This window comes from Excalfactoria chinensis, chromosome 2, assembly GCF_039878825.1.
Source record: "Excalfactoria chinensis isolate bCotChi1 chromosome 2, bCotChi1.hap2, whole genome shotgun sequence".
In the NCBI taxonomy this organism is placed as follows: domain Eukaryota; kingdom Metazoa; phylum Chordata; class Aves; order Galliformes; family Phasianidae; genus Excalfactoria; species Excalfactoria chinensis.
In genome coordinates, this window is record NC_092826.1 from 20353973 (window position 1) to 20374093 (window position 20121).

The 20121-nt window shown below is 37.2% G+C and overlaps 1 protein-coding gene across 1 annotated transcript in view; it reads right to left on the minus strand.

Moving 5' to 3' along the window:
• Positions 1 to 20121, minus strand: part of VPS13B (vacuolar protein sorting 13 homolog B) — a 404032-nt gene that overhangs the window by 102830 nt on the left and 281081 nt on the right. The window contains exons 33-34 of the mRNA XM_072328758.1: positions 10717 to 11419; positions 3245 to 3382 (exon numbers count right to left, since the gene is read on the minus strand). Of these exons, the coding sequence (XP_072184859.1) occupies positions 3245 to 3382; positions 10717 to 11419 (841 nt within the window). The remainder of the gene's footprint in view (positions 1 to 3244; positions 3383 to 10716; positions 11420 to 20121) is intronic.

Sequence of the window (20121 nt, forward strand, 5' to 3'; positions counted from 1 at the left end):
TCAGATTCATGCTTTTGCTGGCTAGGCCAAGCGTCCTTATCCTAGCAGAAGCTGTGGTTAGAATACTTGTTCCCGCAGGAGAGTTAGCAACTTGTCTTCCAGTAGTCTGCTGAGGAGCTGTCAAGCTTTCCTAATTACTTTTCATTTGCTACTCTGATGCAATTACATGCAAAAGTTGTCTTTCACTACTAATAATGGAACAGTTCTTGGTAAAGGTTACCTTATTTGAAGAGTTGTGGCAACAAGAGAAAAAGAAAAACCTGCTGATGAATGCAGAGCTGTTTTACTACATTACCCGGATAAAGCACATTACTAAAATGCAGTGTAATTGCTGTTGAGTCATGCTTAATGATAGTTCCAATTAGCAGGAAACAGACGATATAAAGAGTGTCTTTTGGCTAAGAAGAGATCCTGGATGAAAGCTCCGAGATTTTATTTGCTTTGCAAGAATAAATAGTCTGGATTTTATGATGCATTAATTTATGTGTTGTTCTTTCCCTTCCCTTCCCTTCCCTTCCCTTCCCTTCCCTTCCCTTCCCTTCCCTTCCCTTCCCTTCCCTTCCCTTCCCTTCCCTTCCCTTCCCTTCCCTTCCCTTCCCTTCCCTTCCCTTCCCTTCCCTTCCCTTCCCTTCCCTTCCCTTTCCTTTCCTTCTTCCCTTCCCTTCCCTTCCCTTCCCTTCCCTTCCCTTCCCTTCCCTTCCTTCCCTTCCCTTCCCTTCCCTTCCCTTCCCTTCCCTTCCCTTCCCTTCCCTTCCCTTCCCTTCCCTTCCCTTCCCTTCCCTTCCCTTCCCTTCCCTTCCCTTTCCCTTCTTCCCTTTCCTTTCCTTTCCTTTCCTTCCCTTCCCTTCCCTTCCCTTCCCTTTCCTTCTTTCCTTTCCTTTCCCTTTCCTTCCCTTCCCTTCCCTTCCTTCCCTTCCCTTCCCTTCCCTTCCCTTCCCTTCCCTTCCCTTCCCTTCCCTTTCCTTTCCTTTCCTTTCCTTTCCTTTCCTTTCCTTTCCTTTCCTTTCCTTTCCTTTCCTTTCCTTTCCTTTCCTTTCCTTCCCTTCCCTTCCTTCCCTTTCCTTCCCTTTCCTTCCCTTTCCTTCCCTTTCCTTCCCTTTCCTTCCCTTTCCTTCCCTTTCCTTCCCTTTCCTTCCCTTTCCTTCCCTTTCCTTCCCCTTTCCTTCCCCTTTCCTTCCCCTTTCCCTTTCCCTTTCCCTTTCCCTTTCCCTTTCCTTCCTTTCCCTTTCCCTTTCCCTTTCCCTTTCCCTTTCCCTTTCCCTTTCCCTTTCCCTTTCCCTTTCCTTTCCTTTCCTTTCCTTTCCTTTCCTTTCCTTTCCTTTCCTTTCCTTTCCTTTCCTTTCCTTTCCTTTCCTTTCCTTTCCACTTCTCTGCTTAGCCAAATACCATGGAAGGGAGAGATTAACACTGATTCAGGATCTGGTTGAATTACTGATAATGGGTTACGAACAAATTATGAATGCATAATTTGCAAGCTGATACCAACTTCCTGACTTTCCAACTTAGCTGTCCTACTAACAGGAGTGTGGCAGGGAAACAACTTAAGGTGTATAAGGAATTAAATACAAACCTGAGCCAGGCAACTAAAATGAGAACCTAAAGAGTTTAGTGGAAAGACAAGAGACCTGGGAATATAAGAATCTGCCAGATGTGGGGAGAGATGAGTACTACACCAAAAAACTGGAAAATCAAGGAGGATAAAAGAAAACCCACCTGGCAACAGTGACCAAAAGATTGCAGTGTCAAGAGAGTATACATTTTCCATTTGGCTTTCCAGTGGAGCACAGAAAATCTGATTTCTAACATTCCTCTGATCTCATCTGAGTTCTACAAAGCCCACTGACAGTAGGCGTCTCTTCCCTTCTTATGCTGGACGTAAGATCTACTATTCTTATCATTACTCCCTTAGTTCATCTGGCAGTAAAACATTCAGTAGCCCTGAAGGTTTTGAATCCTATTAATGAACCACAAAACGGATTCATGTAACAACAATACTGCATTGTCAGGTGCTTTTAAAATGCAGTCTTAAAGGAAGATATCATAGAAAACGAGAAAAATGGCAATGATGACGTTGTTCATGAACTTTATTCTTTCATTGAGACTTCTGCCTGTATGCATACAAAAAATAGATTTTCACATTACTTAACAACAGTATTCATAATCACCTGGTAAATATGAATAGTCTTTCACACTCTGGTTGTTCAGTTTGATATCTTGGGGTTTGATATGCAGATGTGATTACTATTCCACCGAAAGACAATAGGAACTACAGTTCCAAGACCTAAATTCCTGTATTTTTTAGCTACCTTGGAAAAAAAAAACTCTCCATTTTAAATTGGTAACTCTAGTGTGCAATGAAAAAAACTTGAATTTACCCGCATCTCAGTTACCTTGGGTAAAATGGTGAGAGCATTCAGCTCCATCACTCATAGGAGAGCTGTGCAGGTAAATGAATATTTCTGCAGCACTCAGATCCTACAGCAGTAAGCAACATAGAGGTAATCCTGATGCAGAGTCAAATAGTGTCAATAATGTGGAAGACTGTATGAGTGTCGTCTGAATGAAGAGAAAAACCCTCTGCTTAAGTGTGCTATAAAAACTCATTGTGAGGGCTGAGTAAGTTGGGGATATTTGGAAAAAAAGTTACACAATTCAGTAAAGAACAGTAAGTGTGCACAAATTGGTTAATTATGATGGTACAGGTAAAATTCTAATATTTAATATAACCTTAATCTTATTCTATATAGTAATGTCGTTATAAATATAACTCACAAAGTAGCTAGTGCATAAAATACTTGAATTTGCAGGAGTTTGTGATTCCTCAGGAGCGAGACTTCATGTTAGGCCTTTTAAAGTAAATTCTAATAAACTGTAATACTACACCCATTATATTCTGTATTAAATAAACATAATGTAACTTTTTTTTTTTTTTTTTTTTTTTTCAACTTTACATTGTTAATATTGTAGACGTTATGAATTTGTAAGGCCAGGTATCTAGATTACAAAGAACAGCCAAGAGGAGGCAGAAGCAGAAACAATTTAAGAGTCAGCTTTTATAAACACACTTCAATAAATCTTAAAATCTCAGTTTTTCTAGGGCTGGAAGCAGTTTGCTTTCATTTAATGGGAAATTTGCCAAACTCAGGCTTCCAGAATAGCAAAATTTCTGATCTAACCTGTGTCTACATGTGCATATCTATAAAGGAATTATATTAGAAAACAGAGATTAAAGTGCAATGCTTACCTGGCCCGTTAAGGAAGTCTTTAATTTGTACTGTGATAAGAGAAGGTGGAATACCACTTTTAGCATCAACCTCTCCTGCTACTGTCTGCAACCAAACCTTGCAATAATCCAGAGCTTCCGGTAAAGTCTTTCCAGGATCTGCAGGGGATAATAATCACACTCATTAATGACATTCCAGGAATATCACACACAACAAAATGCTACATGCAAAATGAAGTGAAACTAAAATGTTTGAAGTATATTTATGGTAGATAAAATACCTAATGCTATATCCAAAGTACTTGTGCCTACAGATAGCTAGTGCAGGGATATAACATATGCAAGAAAGCAAATTCAATATCACACAAAATGTAGAAAATCTGAAAAAGTGAAAAGTAAAAGATATCACTCAGCCCAAGACATCTTTTAATAAAACCGAGTTATAGCTTTTGTTAGCAATAGTACGTAGAAGAGAATCGATAATCAAAAATCACTACTTCTAGACTGTACTACCATTATCTCAAAGAGAATATAGTAACAGACAAATTATAAAGGTCAAAAGAGCAGAATGCTTCTACATCTCTAGGACAGGGCGCAGTAACAAAGCAGTTACAGCATTCTCTTTCAAGATTCACTGAGTTGGTATGTTTAGCTTTTAAAATCAGCAGCTATTCCTGTATACCACCTTGAATGGAAGTCCTATCATCAGCCTATCATGTCACAAAAGTACATGAAAATTAATTTCCTCCAAATACTATTCCTTTACTTTCTGCAAATCACACATTGCAAAAACAGTGCTGTAGTAGCCTTTTTAATCTTTAGCAACTTGTGACCTTTGTTAGTATAGTCTTGGATTCTGACATTACACGCTCTAAGTACTCAATTACTCTTTAGTTTCAAGATTGCTCCTTAGATTATCAAATGCCTCTCCCACTCATAAAGATTTAAGGGGCATCTTGATGAAAATTCATCTTTACAATTTTCAGACAATTAAAAATTGTTAGAATTGTTTTATTTAACTGAGTTTTACCAAATGCATTCCTTTTCAGAACAGCGTTTACATACCCACTACTAGAGTCAACATCTGGTATGGTGGTATCACAGTCATATGTGGACTGGGTATATAAAGTCAGCTTTGGAATTTGTATTTCTTGACCTTATCATGTGATTCATATAAAACTTGGCACATATGAACCCTTATGTGATTTCAAAGAACCTACTGAAACCAATTGATCACGACTTTAGATCTATATGGAAAAGATCAAAAGTTAGCACATTCTTCTGTTTTTATTTTATCAATTTTCAGGCAATGACTTTACAGCAGTATTTGTACTGCATGGCATATACATTACAGCCTTTCCCTTCCCTCTATTCCCACTATACATTTATGAAGTCAGCTCTCAACAGTTATTTAAGAGCTGTCACTGCATACAACAGAATTGTATATTTTCCATGTGAATTTCTACATTTTTTATGGTTCTTAGTCCTTTTCTTTAATTACACTAACCAGAATGGTGAGGCACACTCTTTTCTATAGTAACTGCTTTAGGGAATATCTCTTTTCCTGTCTAGTGTTTGCCTAAGACACTGAAAATAGTAATAAAAGAAATCTTTGCCACCGAGGTGGACTTTTAAAATATTTTTTCCTGACTTATGTTGTAAATCATTGCAAAAATTACATTGTGAAATGCCCATCAACCACTAAGTCACTTTAATTGTTCCTTCAGAAACATTTGTACAAACATTTAGGTGTACTAATACGGGGGAAAATATTAAAATACACCATTTCTTTCTCTTATTTCTAAATACTTCCTATAGCAACCTGGATCAACCACTGATTTTGAAGAAATTCCAGCAAATTTACTCAAACGTTGCTTTTATTGTGTACACTTACAGATATCCCTATTACCTATCCTAAGGCATGTTATAGAATAGTTAATAATCATTTTGCAGTTCTAGCTGTTTAAAGATGAAAATATTTTTAATGAAAAGAACTTACATAGCAGAAAATCCTTGCATGACATAATACATTAGCTATACAAACACAACCCAGAGGGTGCTGGGAACTGCATCAAATAAGCAGAGAATGATAAAATAGAGGCGCCTTGGGACCCTCCGAAGATTATTTTGCTCTGTCATGTCCCAAGGAGAGCAGCACTATCACCTCTTCAGTAGCTGGAGTACATCAGGCCTGTGGCCCATGGGTCTATTTTGACCCACAGAACTTATACAACTCAAAGACACCTCAACATGCAGAATTAGCCCACGTTCAATGTTGCTTAGCTCAAGTGGAACCATCTTATGCTGATACTGAGGTAATTATGGAAGCAGGATAATGGCAAGGTTGGATTAGATGATTTTAGCGGTCTATTCCAACCCTAATGATTCTACAGATCTATGGTTTGGCATCTGAGCCAATGATCCCGAGGGGCCAGTCAAAAAAAATCTGGTTTGAGTGTTTTGAAACCCATGACATGGTTAATTTGGACCGGGTCCAGACTTGACTACTTATCCAGGTATATCAGAAATGAATCAATAAACAAGTTTTTTTAGCATGAGGAGAAATCTAAATTCCAGAGGTTTCGAATCCAACTATGCAAGTGCTTATCTCAAAAACATGAAGGGAGTTACAAAGATGAGCTACCCAATGTAGCAGGAAAATTCATTTACGCTTGTCATGGAGTTATCTAGATCAATCTATGTCCATGACGAGGTGGGGCAGTAGGCCCGTGGGCCCCCTGATGCTGGAGATCAAAGGAGTAAAATATATGTACAGTGATTAAAAAAGATTTTATAAGAAAACAGCATATAATTTTTCACAGGATTAAGGATCAGGAAAAGAATAAACCAATGTAAATAAATAAATTTCCATGCCACAGGTCAGAGGAATTGCCAGAAAAGCAACAGAATGAAAAAAAGGGAGAAAATTTAGGCTAAAAGTAAGGCATTCCTGCTCTGAGAGAAAAAGGACTCTTCTCCCTCAAGGAAATGATGGAAATGTTCAAAACATTTAAAAATACACTTGACAGAACACTATGAAATATACAATAGGGAACAATTATGCATCAGCAGGGAACTGGTCTGAATAATGTATTATAATAGGTCATTTCCATTTCCATTTTCTATGATTCTCCCAAAAATCAACACTTAAATTTGCAGTTATTTGTATGAAGAAAATGCTGGAGAAAACCCAAGGGATGCATACATAAGCAAAAGGAGAGGCTAGAATTACTCCACAGCAAGTCAAGGGAGAGAAAAGAAAGGCTTGAAAAGTGAGGAGTGGTGAAGACGGCCAGAAATTCTATCCTCCGGGCGACGTGAAAAATTTGTCTGTGGCAGCAAAAGAAAAATGCTGAGACAAATATCACAGATTGACAACCAAGTCTGTAATTTAAAATCTGTAAGACCGAGAAGCTGTGAGGCCTTGAATACTTCCACATTGTCTTCCTTTTTTTTTTTTTTTTTTTTTTTTTTTTTTTTTTTTTTTTTGGAAAACATGAAAAAAAAAATCTCTGGTTATTTTTGAATCCCCCAAACATTCCAAGCCACTTTTAGTCCTGCTAAGTTCCTGATCTCACCTCTGAAATTAACAGTCTACGAAGTACCTAGACTTGTTTTGAATTTACAACTTTTGCTACTTCCTCCTCATGTTAGTAGCAGACAACAAAACCCAAACTTCTGAAGAGATGGGAGATCAAGGAGGAAAGAAGGGAATCAGGAGAAATTTCAGATCTTGAAGATTTTTATATTACAAAATGTGGTTCCTGGCAGCCAAGACATCAGGGGGGTAAAGCTCGGGGCCTCAGCAATTCCTAGCAGGGGACCGGGCTACCGAGCTGTGTGCCGGATGGCTACTTGGCCCCGCCAGCTGGAACCTCACCCAATCCAAAGGAGGTCAGCAATGGGCTTTTATTTCAGTGGATGAATCACAGTTTGGTCTGCTGTCAATTCTGCAAGCCAGTATGATGCGGCAATCTCCTCTGTATTTCCTACTCCAAACTGGGACGCTCGGTCTTATTTTTAAAATGGTTTCCATTGGAGTTTAGAAAACACAATGGGAAAACATTTCTGTTAGCATACTCACAAATGCTGTGTCAGGGAGTTCAAAAATGAGCATTTACAGTATTACAAGGAATGCACACTCCAAAGCCAGCTCATCTTTACTGCTAGGGGCTGCACACCCATACAACCATGAATGCAGATGTACTGGTCATTAAATATACTTGGAGGGGAACAGGTGACATTCCAGCAAAACTCCCTCAGTGCTGGGCTTGGGAACAGTCTTAAATCCTCATCTGCCTTGTAGGAAGCACAAGCTGACAGAGAGGCGGTGAATCAGACTTCCTGTCAGACCCAGCCTGAGCTTCTCTCCATTCAGCCTGAGCTTTCCATTAGATCAGAGGTTACATGTGGTCTTAGCTACTGCATCTGCTCTTCATGGACCCCCTGCCATCAAAGGCGTGGGTGCTAAAAAAAAAAAATAATAATAAAAATTAAAAAAAGAATACTTTTGGATGGCCTCACAATGGCTGTTTCTTTGCAAACGCTTCACTGGAGGAAGCTGAAGAAATTCCATGCATAACACATCTATTTGGAAATCTCCCTCCTTTAAAACGAGTCAGAAGCACAATCTCCTCTTTGAAAATAAACAAACAAACAAATAGAAAAAAGATTTTTCAAGAATGCCCAGAGCACAATGCTCAGGAAATGAGGCAATTTTGTATCTGGATTACATTACCTGAAACAAAGCAAATAAAAGTTTAAGAAAATATTTGTAAAAGCAGCTTATGAGGTTACATTAAAAACAATTGCACCCATTTTTCTTTAAGTGGAAATGGCCAACTCTCTGTAAGCAAAAGCTAACAGTTAGCAGATGCCATTTTTTTAAACGTAGGATGAGCAATGAATAAAAAATGCTGTTTTATAGTATCTTTTAGGCTGCTTCTATAGAATCTTAGAAGACATCTCAGGGAACAACTGGTCATTTTAGTAACATTTATTAAGGGTTTAATATTTATCCCATTAATTTATTTACTTTGATTTGAAGCTCCTATACCAGGCACTAAGTAATATAATTGCAATTGAGCTGTGCAAGAACAGGAATAATTTGAAACACAAACGAAGCAGCTTAGCACGTCCATACTAAAACCGAACTAACATGATAATAACCTAATAAGTTTTCTCCTCCTGTAAACAGCCTTGCAAGTGGACATGGTTTGAGGCACATACTGAGGAAATTGAAAGCACAGCCACTGGTCTTTAGCTCCAAGGCAGGCAAACTCTCCCAAATCCAGACACTGGCCTTCTGGAAATGTGTTATTGCTAACAGCTAATTGATACTCTAACAGTGCTTAACTCTTAAATATTCTACTTCCTCCTGTTTTCTTAATACGTTCTTATTTCTTTCATCTTTCAGAAAGTGCTAAAAAATCACCACAGCTAGCCAACAGGGGAGTCAAGCTCTTTGGATGCAGCTCAGTGTTACAGCCACTGTGCAATACTCTTTCACACCTAACAGTGACAATAACATAAAAGTCCTCAAGTTTAAGCTTTATTAACTCGAATTCTTCCTAAAACAAGAACGAAACCCTTATCCCAGGTAAAACTTATGTGGCTTCATAACAGTACTAAAAACTTAATTTGTGCAAGTGTTCAAAGTAGCAAATTATCACAAAATTCATTTTGTCACCAGCCCAGGATTAACTCTTGTTATTGGTGCCATTTTAGAGGATAATTTCCCTACTTTATTCAAAAACTTCCATAATAGCTGCAAGGAACATATTCTGTTGACTTACAGGTGAACAATGAATTTTATAAAAATACACTAAATTGAGGGATAAAAACTATAACAAGGTCTAAACTGTGATCAGCTTTTCTTTACCACAAAGTTTCCTTTGGGGCCATCAAAAAGCAACACCTTCCCTACTTCACAATACTATCCTGTATGAGGATTGCTCTGAAAGTAATGTCTCCTATTTTATATTGGCCCACACTGTCAGAAGCGGATGTTGGTATGGCAATAGAGGCTGAACCTTCCCACCAATATTATGTTACGAGTTGTTGCTGTGTGACAGATGGCAGCAGAGGGGCAGTCTGGCAGAAAGGCGTCTGACATGGAAGTGTGTATGGAGCAAAAGTGCGTCACTGAATTCCTCCAAGGAAAAAAATGGCGCCCACTGATATTCAGTGATGCTTGATATTTATGGAGTTTACGTATGCAGAGAATACAATTCAAAACATAACAGTTTTTAGTAGCATATTTTGGATATAATCTACATAGGTCTACTAACATTTAGCTATGTAAGTTAAACTGTATTGGTATAAGTAATAAGAAACCACCCCCACTGAATTACCAGTACAACTTTATAACAAACAACATATACTTTTCCTTCAACCCAGAGTCATCTTGATTTATAAAATACACTCCATTGCATTCTTCATCAGGATGATATCTCTCTTTCAGATACAACAGTCAGCAAATAGCCACAATGCCATTAAAAATTGGAGCAACTGATGAAATTTACTACAGCGACTTTGAAAATGCAATGAAAGCCTCCTGATGTTGCATTGTATGCTATGCAATATATATGGTTCATCAAGGTACCGTACACACACATATATAAAGATATAGCTAATTGCCACTTTCCCTCTAATATGAATGCTAGAAATTAAAAACAGAAAATTCCAAAAATTCACGTTACAACAATGGAATGGCAACATTAAATCCTGAATGACGCAACCACAAACACAGCAGGTCTTCCTAAACCAGAGACAATAAAAACTTTATATTACCTGTTTGGTTGTGTTTAAGTGTGGATTAGTTTTATTCACGTATTAATAAATGTAGGATGGTGTTTTTAGGCATTGGAATTTTGGCATCCACCTTCTCAAACTCTTTTGAAAAAGCCATAACATTTTGGCAGAAAGCACAGGATTCTGCCTGGTACACAAGTGAGGTATTTATTACTGCCCACAAAAGCAGCAGGATGAGAACAGAACTTCTGCCTCCACATAATGCTTGACTTCCACCTCCACACAATTTTACTTTTGCCTGACACAAGAAGATTTTCATCAGGTACTCCTCTAATGCTTTTCGTTAAGTTTTATCCGTATGTTTATATGGGCAAATACTGTGATACTCAGCCATAGGAAATACTTTTTATGAAATCTCCTTGGCTTACAATTCTGCCCTTAAAATAAGACAAGGAGTCAGAGTAATGTGGCAATCCCTATGACAATCCAGTGCTGAGAAAGTAATACCGAGGAGCAGGAAGAGCTGGCTGCTAAAAGGTCAGATCTTAATTAATTTCAAATGTTTTTTACACTTAATGTGATTCAGCTATGCGGAACAATCCTTAAAACACAACTGCTTACTGTTTAATTCGTAAAGATGTCCTAGAAGTCTGTCAGTTGTTTTCCCTTCCAGCACTCCAGTAATATGGAGTGCCGTTCTTTGACATTTATAGCCAGTAATGACTGTTCAATGACCTTACCTGTACACTTGTAGTCTGAGGCTACTCCCTTAAGCCCAGCATCAAACACTGACACTTCTATCTTCTGCTTTCTGTGGTGGCAGCTGAGGAGCACGGAGGGCTGGGATACAACCAGGTAGAGAAATGGCTGCAGCTCTATGTCACCCGTGCCCCTGCGACCAGGCTGCCGAACGATAGTTATACCAAGGGCTTGTCGAGCAGAGGACCTTGTGGAAGCATGCAGGGTTTCCAGCGACAGAAGACCTGTTTTTCTTCCAGAAGACAGGGGAACATTGCTGTTCAAAAGGTCATCTGCTGTGACAGACGAAATGGATGGCTGACTGGGCCTCTTGGTGTCGTGGCTGCTACCTGAGCCTGCTTCTGGAAGGTTCAAGGAGCTTTTGCTTATTTTCTCACCGTCTTTCTGATCTTGTGGTGATTTCAATTTAGGTAAAGCAGCGCACGAGTAAGTCATCAAGGAGATACGACTTGCTGTAACAAAAATGTCAAAAGGGATGAAATTGAGGTTCTTCACAATGGATGACTGGCGGGAGGGCTGGGCAATGCGGTGCTGGCTGGTGCCACTATGCTGCTCAATCTGAACGATTCTGATCTTAACGCTGTCACTGCCAATTCCACTGTCCTGTGCCCCACTGTACCGGGAAGAAGTCTCTACTGTTCCTCCATCTGACACATCCATTTTTTTTTGCTCTTGTTTGGAAACCTTCAAACGAAAATAGCATATTAGCTTATGATATCCGTATCCCAACTGTTTCCATTTCAGTGGCAGCAAACAATCACTATATAAACATGATGTCAAAGAAAAGAATTATAAAAAATATCTGCCAAGTTAACCTAAACACAGTAAATTCTCAAGAAAACACAGCAGGTGTCTGTTCCAATGAAATGATGACTCACACAATGGATGAAGTGCCAAAAGAATACGTGAAGGAAAAATAAAAGGAATAATGATTTCTAGGTTTAAACTTCATTCTTCAAAAAACTCATCTGTTGTACTCAAAAGATTCTACAAGAAATTTATGGCTTAATATGGAACCATATCTCTATAAAAGAATACACTGTAAATAAAAAGCCTCATCATAATTGCTTTCTAGTTTTGAGTACTAACATATTTTTCTGTGATCGTAAGAAACAGAGTGCAATATAAATCTAATACAAGATCACAAAATGACAAAACGGAAATTGTGAGCTGAAAAGTGTAAATATTATGTTGTAGAAAGAATATTTTTCTTAGAGAAATGGAAATGACAGCTGCCTTACATAAAATTCCAAAGTTGAAGTATCTATAGACTGTCCCTATGACAGGGCGTGATTCTTAGCTTACCAGGGCCCACCCAGTGTACATGATCTCATCTGTGACATCCACAGGGTATCAGATGAGAAACCATTGCATATCAACGTATTTTAAAAAGAAAACATACATCATGGAAGAGACAGTAAAAAGAACTTCTGTTGTAGGAAATACTGCAGTGAAACAAAACAAATCAGCAGGGTTTACTATCCAGGAACAGGGTTGTATAGCAAGACAGAGAGACCCAAGACAAGGAGGTGCTTCAAGTAACAAACACTTCACTTCAAATACTGCTGCTGAAATAAGCAGAAATCCTACAGAGAACTTGAGGACAAGGTAGGACGTCTATAAGCAAAACTATCTGGAAAAAAACAGACTGCATAAATTCAACAATAACAACAACAATGTAAAGCCAACTCCTGTGATTCATACAGTTTGCAGCTGTATATCAACCATCACAGCTTGCACAGCATAACCAGCACTTCCATCTGTGCTGCCCAGAAAAAATGTTTCTGCTCCATATAGTACAAGTTAATATAAGAAATGCCTTAATCAATCAGATTCACGACCCATCCAACCCAGTACACTATTTTTGACAGCAACAGAAGGACACAATACTGGGAGAGATGTGGACCGTGGTGCTCCCTGCAATTTGCTCCCTCTGTGGAAATTAGGTGGTTGGAGGCGCTAAGGAAAAGCTGCTTTTTAAAAACATTTCTTTATATTGTTCTTTCTTAAACAAAGGGTAAAAAAAATAACCCTCCCCCTCTTTCTTTAAAGGCATGGCCATACTGGAGAGAAGTATTACAGAGGAAATCCTCAAACAGAACCCTTAACCAGCCGAGATTTTCTTTGAAAACTTTTTTGCCAGCTCTGGTTACAATCTTTTCAGATTCACTCATGTACATATTTTTCAAATAACCAATAAACTTCCTTGCGGCTCGTTTGTATGACAGACTCATATCACTGACTTGTAAAAGTGGTATCACTTTTAATGCAGCCTCTGTAAAAATATCTGGAGATCATTCTAATGAATTACTTATATTATAAGCAAAGAAACCACGACTCCTCCTGATAAGCTAGCAAAGTTATATTTACGTCTCAGCCCCCATCTGATAAACTATGAAGCATTTTGCCCATATCCTGTACTGATGGTACCTTCAAAATGACACACATGGTTTCATTACTCATTCATTCAGGGCCAGCAAAAGACAGAAGGGATGGAGCTATGGAATGATGTTGCTATATCATTCAATGGAAATACTGACTGAAAAGAAGTAGAAGGCATGTGCTACTACACCCAACACTTAATTGATGCATAGACTTCCATTCAGAACTATAAAAAATCTTAGAGTGCAGAGTTCTGCAGAGAATTGCTTCCCGTTTTGTGAATGTATTTTCTCACTTCTTTAGGTCAAATGTATTTGACTGAACACCTAGTTCTTTTTTTCTGTGTTGTTTTATAAGTCAGTATGTATTAAATACACTCATCTGTGTGAAGCACCTCAAAGAAGGCAGAAAAGCAGCTCTGCCTCCATTCGCATTCACGTCTTAGCATCTCTGCTAAGACTACTGCATGAGTGTTAATTGGTCCCAACTGCTGTGTTTCCTGCTATGTGGACACTCAATGAAAAGAATTACTGAGGCCCCTGAGTCAATTCATGCAGGTCACTGAACAGCAGTCAGACGGCAACTTCTGCTCAGTATTAAGCAGCTTGAGACATGAACCACCGCCCAAAATGCAAAAAGCACCACATGCTATTGCGATTTTCCATGCCACCCAGTTCCACAATTAAACTCTGACTTATATATTCTTTTCCATATATATTACAAAGGTTCGAACAAGGGAAGAATGATTTGCATGACAGCCTTTAATAACATTACTGTTTACACAATAAAGGTGCAGAAGTACCACTGGAACTTTTTGCATCTATTTCTGCTCAGTAAGCATTGAGTCCTCTTCCAAGTCGCACAATTAACCCAAAAATATGCCTAGGAATAAACCTGGGCATCGTTTAACTATTCTTCTAATGGGATAGCAGATGAGAGGGAAGGACCCTCAGGATAACTCCTCCAAAAAGATTTCTGCTTTATTATAAAATAAATGGGCCAATACTTTAAAGATGTCAGGAACAGCAATATGGGTTTGCTGCTATGAAATGCAATGGTAACATTTATCATTGGGCTGTATTATATCAGTTCTCTTACTCCTTACATAACCCATTTAAAATGAACAATAAAAGTTTTCTTTAATTAGCTACTGGTGTGCATTAACATGATTATGATTAAACCATAAAAACCAACTGTACATTACTCTGGTCCCCTATCCCATGTGTTTTATATTATTTTAGTTGAAAATGTACTTTGAGTCCCTTTTAAAAGTTCGACCTTCTGCTTTCAGAGAATTAAATGCATATTACTGTAGTGGAGAAGATAATGTTTCAGACCTCCAGGCATATATTAAACACACTGGCAGCACATTAGACAAAATGCTTTACTTATTAGATACTTCCTATTCTAAACAGTGTCATCAAAGGCTAAAAACAAAATCCATATAAAAGCTGCACAATGCTTCCACACAGAACCTGTGCCAAAATCCCTGTACTTTCCAACTAATGAGGAAAGGATGTGTACTCTTAACATATGAATGTAAGATTTTCCAAGCATTCACTTTAGGAAACAGGACTATTGATTCCACATGGCTTATGTTAAATGAAACTGTATTGGTAAAATAACCTTTAAGATATTTGGCATGATAACTGTAATTAAACAGTATTCAAAGGAGTAAAACAAAAGGGAATTTCATTCCACAATGGCTAATTAAAATAAAATGAAAAAACACAGCATGTCATCTATCAAGATAAATTGTTATTGTTTAAGAACTATTTAAATACTGTTAAAATATACTTTTAGATAAAATCTGAAAGGACTGGAAAAATATTTGTGGCTTAAAAATGGATAGTTTGGCGAAGAAAAAAGTATAGGATGCTGAAATTTTATGCTGAGATAATAGCTTTAAAGCTTTGAGCATAACCAGATGGTACTTAAATCAGAGGAATTCTACAGTTTCACTGTCAGAATGAGTTGCAATATGGAAAGGTTTTCAATGGCTAGAAAAAACATGTCAAGATGATAGTTTACTTAGATCACTTCAGTGCATTTTCTCGTCTTTTCACAGTTATATATCCTATCAATACTAGACACCATAGGAAAGGTGTTGAAAGCTACACGAGTAGCTAGGGAACAACTGCTAATTCTTCCTTTTCATGTGTTGAGATAGGTAACTTTTCTAGCTTAACCCCTTGAGTTCAATAGGGCATATGACATATATATCTATCTAGTGAAAGGCCATGGAAATAGCACGTCCTGCACACTGAGTACACACTGAGAAGTACATCATAAAATCAAGGGTAAATAAATAGATTTGCTTTTCAGAATTGGCAAGCACTCCCATCTGAGGTCAGCACAACCGTAGCCAGGTAACTCTTATTTATTTTCTATTTTCTATTTCTGATAAAAACTTTCAGATGGTAGAGACCTACCTTCAAAGTTTTCACTTCATAAAGAGAGGCAATAAAACTATCAAGGTAAACACACAAATAGACTTTAGGCTATTAACATGTTTTCCAAATCAGAGAATGGTGTTGTACAGCTGACAACGTTTTTCATTACATCTTCACTTTCTTAGTCTCAAGAGTTTTCAACAATAATAAATGTAAACATGTGCAAAGGTTTACTATAAACCTTTCTATCAGTTTTATTTTCTTTTACTGGTACTTTACAGACTAATTCTCTAATTAATAGATCCACTGTAAGCAATATAATCTTTGGAAGTGCAACTGCTCAAGATCAAAAACATCTACATCTGCATAATTTTTCCAGCTTCTCAGATTAATTATGGTTATATAATGGCTCTATTGAAGTAAAATTTCCAGCCTCCAGCATAGCCATTCCTTAACTCTGATCAAAAACCTTCAGCCAATCATGAGATCATTCTTCACATCACATAAATTACGGAAAGAGTCACAAGTGTGAAACCACAGAATCAAAGTGCCAATCACATCTGGTACATCACTGTGACATGTGACCTAGTTCTATTTCTCTTGCTAAAGTAGTTGTATTTTCATGGAAATAAAAACTGCTTACCGCAGAAACTGAGCTACAGTAAAGGAACATCTTTCATTTTTTTTCCCCCCTGTTTTGCTTAAACTGGAATCAAGAAGAAAACATTATGCATTTTCTTTCTGGATTTATTCTAGGTTCTCAATCTATTTCATCAAAGATTCTCTAACTGTCTTTGATGCACCACTGTTTTCTAAAGATACATTTTTTGTAAACCTGTTTACTACATTGTTCTACAAAACAGTTTTATTTTGATTTGTATATAAGTTATATGAATTACTAAAATTCTGGTAATTATTTTTTGCACTGACACATTATTCCCACATGGAAAATATAATGAAACACACACACAAATATTTTAGAGTACTAAATTACTTCCTTCAGTCTAATACAATTACCCCTAAGTTTTAAAGTAAATCTTCAGTCCTGCAGCTTACTATAGGCATGTAGGTATCTGTATGGATGCAACAATGCAGAAAGAGTTCTATATCCAAAGCTTACTACGAAAAAGGAACTATTAAATCAAGTAAATCCGAGGAAGCAAAAATATCAGAAATTATTGAAACATTTTATTTTATATAAATATTGAATGTATTTTTTTTCACTAACAGATTTTCTTTTCAATCAGAATATGCTGTAAAGTGACATGCCCATGGTGCATATAAACTCATAGACCAACAGGATTCAGTTTTACTTTTCTCAGTACTGCAGGAGTTATGTGGAAGTTGGGATGGAGAGGAGCAGTACAAACTCAGCTTTTTCCTGTAATGTTCCTGAAGCTCCTCAAATCTGGGTTAAGAGGCCACATTCTACTAAATGTTGATCCAAATATGCATAAATCAAAGCCATGCTAAATGTTCCAATTGTAACACGGTTATATGCAAATGCTAAATCCTAACTCCAGCAGAACTATTGTTTTTTAACTTTAATATAAACAGTACGTTTATTATGCTATACTACTAAAGGCCAGTAAGGTTCTGTGTTCTTTTCTTATCTTTTTTAAGGATGTATTTACAAGTTGGAAGAAAAACAGGTTGATATCTGGCAGAATTCTTTGTCCAACAGCAAATGTTCCGTAATATATATATATTTTTGAAACATATCAGCTTTTTGTGTTACTTTTTAAAATTTAATTTCAGATATTTTAAGTTTAATTTTTTTTTTAACATTAAAAAAAAGCATTTGCATTAAAATAAACATACATTTTTACTTTAAACATGATGAGGATTTGCTCATTTTAGCACATTTTTTTTTAGGTTAGTGCCAAGAAACAATCTTTTCCCATGAGAGACTTACTTGTATAATTCACTTGGACCTACTAAGAAATATTTCGTCTTGATTTTGCATGATATTCTCTAACATTTCAGCATTAAAATTTCAGTATTAGACTGCTGTACTAGTCTCAGATTTAAATCCTATTTCCATGCAGAAGGACTACTCCACTGAATTGTGCAGCACTGGTCAGATCTTACAGAAATAACTTCATCTTACCAAGCTAACTGAATGTGTCATGAGGCTGAGTTAACTCACATGCACTGATGTGCCCAAGTATGCTGAAAAAAATAACAACAAAACAAGCAACAACAATCACGCAAATACTTGCAAATTTAAATACTTAAGGCTGTAGTTTCACAACAGCAAGATTGCTCTCAAACTCTAGAGGAAGACCAATGGTCATATTTCAGAGCCCAGTACAGCAACATAAATAGGTCTGTCATCGCGCAGCCTGCAGTGGGATTACTGAGGGGTATTGCCACTGACCAGCCCTGGGAAACCACAGTGCTACTGGGTGGCACTTCCTACACCACTGGGATTAGGTGCAAAAAAATCTGGGTCCAACACACTACATTATCTTGACCTGGTGATCAATCATGTATCAGAAACTCTCTTAAGTGATGAGAATTTTTAAAGTGAGAACTCAACAATTTTTAGATGAATTAAGAATACTAAATATAGAAATATCAGATGATTGAGTGCTATGACATCTGGAGATGAGAAGTTTAACAAAACTGTTGACTCCCACTGGAGTAAGTTGGAATATTCTGCCATTGACCAACATTCAATATTCTGTAAAATAACTGAAAAGATGCAGAACCAGATGCCAAATACCACGGTAGTGATTCAAAGCCGGATTCAACAAAGCCTTGGAATGCTAATTTAGGCATTGTTTTCTAGGAAAGGATGAATGAATGTATCAAGAAGAAAATTAGTCATTATTCTAACACCGTAAATTTTTACCTGACTACAAGAATGTAGAATCTACCTGCAGCCCCTTAATCAAACAAGTGTAGAGGTATGTGAACCACGTACCAAATGAAATGTTCATTTTCCTTCAAATATACTACAGAGCCTTAAATCCTTTCAACATCTTAAAGACAATTAAAATAATTAAAACCACAGCAGATAAGGAGATGTTACACACAAACACTGCCCAAGTCAACCAACTTCCTTCTACACTATTTCCAGTAATGTCAGACTGAGTCACACTACATGCCAGAAAAATCCACAGTGCAGCAACCTCCAGTGAGAAATATCCAACTGCTGACACACAATTGCTCACTGAAATATATGCTGGGATGTTGAGTGCCTAAGGTTTTAACGCTTCCAGATGTCTGGAAAATTATCTCTTCTGCCTTAATTTTTTTTTATTTTTTTATTTTTTAAAGGTTGTTACATCTCACATATATCAAGCCAGATACACTTCAACCTTGTTCAGTGTTTTACTAAATCGTCTTTCAATTTCTGTATAGCACCCTACAAAAGGATATCATGGGAAAGTAAAGCACACGACGTACCATAAGAACAAAAGAGCAGGAAATCAAGAGCTTCAGAATACAGTTAGTTTGGTGTAGGCCATCACAAAATATTCACATATTTCATCTGCAGTAAAATAAGAGCTAAAGAAAACTACAAAATTAATGAATGGAACAAAAAAGCCAACAGCATATAAGCGACCAATGTTCTGCTTGAATTACTACATAAACACTAACAAATTTTAAGCGCTTATAGAGATAATCTTTACTATGTGCTTTTATTTATATTATGTATACAAATGCATATCACAAAAAATGTATATCCTTTATTTAAAAATTAGTTTTCAGTTTTACTTTACCTGATGGAAAATTCTCTATCAGACTGCAGCACAAACAGCAACAACTCCTGAAATACTTGCAATTGCGTTCAGGATCTGCTTGCTTAGAAATACATGAACACTAGTTTCAACTGCCAGAAAGGGCAATTCACTCAGACTAATGTCCTGACATTTATTAATGGATTTTATCATATTAATCAAAGCTACAGGGCCTACGGGACTTCCTTTGTGGGCCTTGTAACTGCAGGCAGCAAGGAGAAAGCCTGGTCCAGATATTGAAGATTAACTGCTCTCAATCTTAAAATGTAGTTCACTGCAATTTCACACTATTGGCTTTTCTGGTAGATGGCAGAATACATCAAACACACACACAGGTAAACCCTTAATTGCACTCCAGTCTGAACTGTGTGTCTGTATCTGGGAAGGAACAATATTACATTCTTGGCCTCGTTCAACAAATATCTACTACCACATTCGAATGTTCAACACTATTGGGAACTATTGCTGTTGAGATAAATGAACCCTGCAAGACAGCATAGCACAAAAATAAATTGTTAGATACTGTCTTCATAGTTACAGATTAAAGCATAGCAACATTTAAAAAATCAAACAAAATAACAAAAATCTTTGCTAGTTTCAGAGTTGCTCATTTTCCCATAATTCTTCCTTTGAATCCTATAAGGCAGTTAACCAACACTACTGTCTTTTCCCACTGAGCTCGGTACAAAGGAAGAAACAGCAGCACACACCAAAATTTTCATGACAATTGAATTATCCCTTCTACAACAAAGGACTGCTATGACAGATGAATCTTAAAGTTATGAACTAAATGGACATCTCATTGACAATGGAAATAATATATGTGCACATACACAAACAAAAACCAAAACAACAAGATAGG